The 6,000-nt window shown below is 45.1% G+C and overlaps 1 protein-coding gene across 1 annotated transcript in view; it reads left to right on the top strand.

Moving 5' to 3' along the window:
• The window catches only part of SRD5A2 (steroid 5 alpha-reductase 2), a 28,419-nt gene extending 22,720 nt beyond the window's left edge, over nucleotides 1-5,699 (top strand). Inside the window, exons 3-5 of the mRNA XM_048052106.2 lie at nucleotides 2,621-2,722; nucleotides 3,641-3,791; nucleotides 4,372-5,699. Of these exons, the coding sequence (XP_047908063.1) occupies nucleotides 2,621-2,722; nucleotides 3,641-3,791; nucleotides 4,372-4,438 (320 nt within the window). The 3' untranslated portion in view covers nucleotides 4,439-5,699. The remainder of the gene's footprint in view (nucleotides 1-2,620; nucleotides 2,723-3,640; nucleotides 3,792-4,371) is intronic.
• Nucleotides 5,700-6,000: the final 301 nt, after the last annotated feature.

The following is a 6,000-nucleotide window of genomic DNA, read 5'->3' on the forward strand; positions in this document are numbered from 1 at the left end:
AGAACATGTGAGTCAAATCAGTTGTGATGGAAATCAGCATAAAACCTGCCTGCTGGCCCAGATAAAACAACTGAATGTGCAGTGACATTTTTTTGCTAGGCAGCCACCTCTGAAGGCAGGATGAAGATGGAGGGTCTTAGAGCACAGCCTCAAATCTCCAGCCTTGTTTTACTGATGCCACCCAAGAGCCTCCTGCTGCTGCGGGCTGCGGATATGCTGCCTCAGACCTCAGCTGAGCAGGGATGTGCCCCTGCTTGGCCAGAAATGTCCACCAGGCAGTGGCGAGAGTGTGCAAAGGCAAGCTGTGGCTTTCTCTCCCTGCCAGGGTGGTTTGCACTTGATGCAACCATTCTGACTGACAGAGGGCAAAGCCCCAGCATAAATGAGGCTTTAGAGACAAAGGGCTCTTTTTTCTCCTGTAGGGCACATGGGAAGATTAGAGATCATGCACAGTCTGTTTGTATGTTAATAAGGTTCCTTTCTGTTCGGTAACTTAAGACCAGCTGAATTTCGCCCTGTCAAAACCCTCAGAGAATGACTGAGCAAGAGCAGCTAGGTGGCATTACACATTTGGTGCTGCACCGAAGATGATTTTTAAATGCACACTTTGAAATGAAAATCAACATGGAGATCAGAGGAAATGTTTTGGATATGATAAGTACAAAGTAACCAAGGTACTTTCCGTACACTGTTTCAGGCAGTGGATGAAAGTTCAGTCTTGTGTCACAGCATCACATGTTAAAAATCATGGATGTTGTTTTGCAACAGCTTCCATATCTATCAAAGTAAATGCCACACTGCCTAATTTGCATAATAAATTAAAAATATATTTAATGAGGGGAAAAAAAAGCGAAAACATTATTAGCAGTACTTAAAATCTCAAATAAAAACCAATGTATTCTTCCTGTGCAGATTCTTCCCAACTTTCTGCTGCTCCTGGAAGTGTTGAGGTTTTACCAGTACTTAGTCTTTTTGCTATGCTTCTTAGCACCCACCACCTCCATTTCATTCCTGTCAGACATGGTTTTCTCAGTGTCTAATGTGGCATGAAATGTAGGGCATGTCACCTGCAGAGTTCCTCAATCAGATGCCTCTAGTTTTTCAGCTAAATGGAGTCTGATCAATGAATCATGCCGTCCAGAAGCTGTCAGCAGCCTTCAGCGAGTGAGCGACTGCTCCGTGTACATGCCCACAGCTCTGTCCAAACGGCCTCGCTGCCAGGGGACTGAGCTGCCCTGGGATGTAGGTTCCCTTCCCTGCTCCGGTGGCATGCTGGATAAATTTGTGTTCCCTGGGATCCTCTTTCCCCAGCTGTAAAATGAGAATAATGAAACTTGCCTACAGCTCTGCAGTAACGTGCACGGCTGTGGCAGGCTGCCATCAGCGTGGATGTGGTATAGAGCCTGCTAGTAGGCTATCTGCTCTTCTTTTTCACTTTTCACTGCTAAAAGAGATGCCTCAGAAAGAAAAAGAGCAAGCAGCAGCTGACAAGTCAGGAGAAAGTACAAGAGGGGTCTTTTAGACTGGCAGGCAGAGGACCCTTTTTTGCCTCACGCTAACCTTTCTGGCTACCTCAGCCACCTGTCCCTCAGCAACCCAAAATAAGCCTGTTCCTCAGGTCCTTTGCCTACTTCCTTAACTTTCTGTTCAGTTGCTGCCAGTATCCTGTCAGTTATCACAGTTTCTCTCCAGCACCTGCTTCTCTCTGATCCTTTCTATCCCTGGCCTCCTCCTTTTCCCAGCCCCCCCAGCCCATCCCAGTACTTGGCCACTTGATGTCCCCGGGGACTGTCAATATGTAGGTGCTGCTCAGCCAGGGCGAGACTGAGCTGAATGACTGATCTTCCAGATCATTAATGTCTGTACTTGTGGGACTCGATAAGGTCAACCATACAGCAGCTGAAAATTGGCAGCAGACTATCCTCACATCTGCTGCTCCAGCTGGTAGCACGTGGTAGCACCAAGCTCTGCTCTCCGCCTGAGGATGGGACATACAGACACACCACAGCACGACGGCAAAAAGCCTGAGGAGCAATCGCAGTGCCCACAAACCCATGTGCAGGGATGCTTCTTGACTTTTTAGCCTTTCTTCTTATAGCTTCTTGAAAGCTATCTTCTTCATGTCCTTCTTGAAAATGGAGCCTTGACCTGCCCTCTGGTTTTGGAACGTGCACACATCTCCGATGCACACACCATTTGCCCTTCCCCTCGATGTTCACTGACTATGCTGCTCAGTGACTGTGGCCACCAGGAAAGTTCAACTTTTTCTCACAGCACCTGAAAGTGCTCTGGTCGGACTGACAGAACAGTCTGCTCAGGATGGTCATTTTTCTGTGCATAATTGCTCTCCACACTGAAGTTATCCGGTGTAGGGGATCCCACAGCTGACACGGAGATACACGGTTATTTTGTCATCCATCATTCATACTTCCCCAGTTCAGTAGCTTTTTCAGTAGCAGCACATTTTTGACTTGAAAAAGAATCCACCCACATCATGTTAGGGCTCACGTCTGTGTGCTCCAAAGATAAACCTCACAAATGTGCTTGAATTCCTTGGGTAGGGATAATGGGACAGACCAGAAGCTGCCTTTCTAACCCATTTCTCATTTCTCTTTCTTAGGCCTTCTCTTATTTCTGCTGGGGATGGGAATCAACATTCACAGTGACCTCCTGCTGCGCCAGCTGAGGAAACCTGGGGAAGTTACTTACAAGATTCCTCAAGGTATGTTTTTGTCATTAGGGAAAGTAGTGCAGCAGGACAGATGATGTTTTCAGGTTGAATTTGTGGCAAAACTAAATAAAAGCATAAACGCCAGTATCGCTCAGGCACTTGCTGCAGATGCTCCCTGAGCAGCAGCGACGAGCATGAGCTGGCTGCAGACAGTCGGCAGGAAGCAACAAGAGTGTCTGTAAACACGGCCTGTGAGGAGAGGTTGTAGGAAATAGGCTGGATAATTTAAAGAAGATTGAAGTGGGACATAATAAGAGTTTTTAGCCGTGTAAAAGGCAGCTGCAAAGAAGGAAATCTTCTGGTCCAGGAAGAAGAAGCAGTGGACTTCTTACATTGCAAAAGGAAGATTAAAAATGTAAACTTCAGGGAAAAAAAGTCAGAGCTATGAACCAGGAAATGCCTGGCTCTGTAGAGAAACATGGACAGCGATCCAGGAGGTCCTGCTTTTGGAGTTGACTCCTGCTGGCTTGCTGTGGATGCTGGTATCTCTCCCCCCTGCTCCATTTCTTGCCTCTTGATACTGACCTGCCCCTTGTAAATATTTTGATTAGCAAGACTGAGATCCAGATTTTGCATTCCCTAAAGGTAGTGGAGTTGCAAAATATTTTTAGGGCCAGAAAAGAATTCAATAAATGTTAATAATTATAATTTAGATAATTCTAATAATGGGCTTTCTTAAGCCCTTCTCCAAATGGAAATAAATGATTGTGAAATGCCGGAAACCTCTGGTTTAGAATTGCCTCTGATAAGACCTTCCTTGTACTTTGACATGGCTCCACTGGCTTCAGGGAAGTCATTTTAGGTTTCTGTTATGGGTTCTGAATAAGGACGGTAGAGTATTGGTTGCTGACTTCATGGGAAGGAACTTCCCAGGAGGGTAAAAACCACATATTTTGTCTTTTAATGCAGGGGGGCTGTTCACCTATGTTTCTGGAGCCAACTACTTTGGAGAAATTGTGGAGTGGTTTGGTTTTGCCATCGCAACCTGGTCCCTACCAGCCTTCGCCTTTGCCTTTTTTACTCTTTGCTGCATTGGGCCACGTGCTTATCACCATCACAGGTATCAAAACCCATACTGCTTCCTACAGTGTGCTGCAGCTTGCTCTTGGAATGCACTTTGCAAAATGCCAGGGAGGGGCAAAGGAGCAGGGCCAGAATTCAAGATAAAATCCAAATTTAATGCGATGTAGAAGAAGCGTATTGGCCTGTTCACGGCTAGGTGAAAGTACAGCAGTGTGCTAGAAAACCTGTGGAGTCAAATGGGCCTGACAGTCATTTAATGTAGCATGAGTTGCATCACTGCTTCCCCTGCATTAGGGCACCTTGTCACCAGGCCTGGTAACGTGAACCTTTCCTGAAGGTTCCTTGCACTCTCTGCAATATTTTGGAGTAGACATGCTCCTGTGCTCTGAATTCCTAAGGTTTCTACTTTACGTCTGCTACAACCTTAGCATTATTATCAGCTTTCACTTAATTAAATAACCAAATATAAATATTTTGGGAATATTCTTTTGCAGAGTAACACAGAGAGATTGCAAAGCAGTTTGGAGATGTTATAAGGTTCCTCAGCTGAGCTGTATTGAAACTGTCCACTTTTCTTGCATGTATGCAGTTTCACTCTCTTGCTTGTTTTCTTTCAGGTACTATCTCAAGACATTTACGGACTATCCAAAATCAAGGAAAGCCTTGATTCCTTTTGTTTTTTAATGATTGAAATATGGACACTGTGTTCTGTTTTTATAGGGCTTTTTTTTTTTTTCCTAGTATTAAAGTTAGGTCTGATTATCAATAATTGTACAAATGGTAACCTGGGGTTGTAAGAGGCAAGCAGGTCATTTGGAACTGAAGTTCTTGTTTTAATTATGGGAGAAACTGCAGGTAGCTGTGGGCATAGGGACTTCCCAAGCAACGCACTTGCTTTTCTGTGGAGTTCTACTTGTGGAAAACGGGCATGACTCCACTGAAATCAGAGAGAAAGCACTGGCCAAAAGCTGATGAAGAAAAGTAGAAAGTAAGCCCATGACTTCAGGTGAAAGTCCTCAGCAGCCACCCCAATCTGCAGCCCTTCCAGAGCTGCTTCTTCCTGCCCCCATGCCATAGCGCATGCGCCCTCGTGCTGCCAGCACTGCCCTCGGTGTTCCCACACTTTACACTGGAGCAGGGGTCTCCTTTGTCAAGAAAATAACTCAGCCCATTACTTTTGCATCTAAAAGCGAGGTTAGCTCCCGGAGCCGCAACGCAACAAGAGGACACCTGTGCCAGCACAAGGCTGGAGCAGGGTGCCGTGGCACAGAGGCACCGTGAAATATGTGGAGATGCAAGCACCTTAAGCTGGCACTCACAAGCATGTCTGTGTTACTTCCTTAAGCAATGCCCTCCTCACCACCAGATGATTAATCTTTAGCCACCAGGAGTTTGTTTTTTTTTAAATGTACTTTGTTAAAGCTGTTGCAGCTACGTTAGGACTTTTGTTTCCCCTTTGGCAAATCCAGAGGCCTTTTCAGAATAAAAACTTCGTCCACTCAAAACCACTCAATTTTTATTCATAAAAATAACTTGAGATGGTGATGTGTGACAAAAAAAATACAACAAATAAAAAGCTCTGGGTTGAAGAAAATGTTCTCTGACACTGGCAGTACATTTTGTCTAAGAGGAACATTTTCAGATACTCCTATTAGGAAATGATACAGAGATATTATTGAATTTCCACAAAGACACAGTATGTCTTTTCATAATTTCAGAATATAGTTAGGAATTTTCCAAAAAATGTCAATAGGAACAGATGTCCCAGAGGATGCTGATAGTTTAGTTACTCTTTAAAGCATAAAATCCTGCTAAGAATTATGCTGGGTAGCTGGAAAGAAAAAGACCAGACCACACATACTAAACGTATTACATACTGCTGGAGTAACCTGATTGACTGTATGATTTTCTCCAAAACACAATAAAATTTATGTAAAACACAGAGCTGTGCTAGTCTGTGATTTATTGTTTACAGAAACAAGTCTCTGACATTGCTTATACAGTCTGCTCACGTTGGGTTCCTTCTTCTGGGCAAACCCTCCCTGCTTTGCTAATATTGTCCTCATTGCCCCATCCCTGGAGGTGCTCAAGGCCGGGCTGGATGGGGCTTTGGGCAGCCTGGTCTGGTGGGAGGTGTCCCTGCCCATGGCAGGGGGGTGGAACCAGGTGGGCTTTAGGGTCCCTTCCAACCCAAACAGTTCTGTGGTTCTGTGATTACTGTGGATCAGTGGCCAGCAGAGGCTGGG

The sequence above is a fragment of the Anser cygnoides genome, chromosome 3, assembly GCF_040182565.1.
Source record: "Anser cygnoides isolate HZ-2024a breed goose chromosome 3, Taihu_goose_T2T_genome, whole genome shotgun sequence".
NCBI lineage: Eukaryota > Metazoa > Chordata > Aves > Anseriformes > Anatidae > Anser > Anser cygnoides.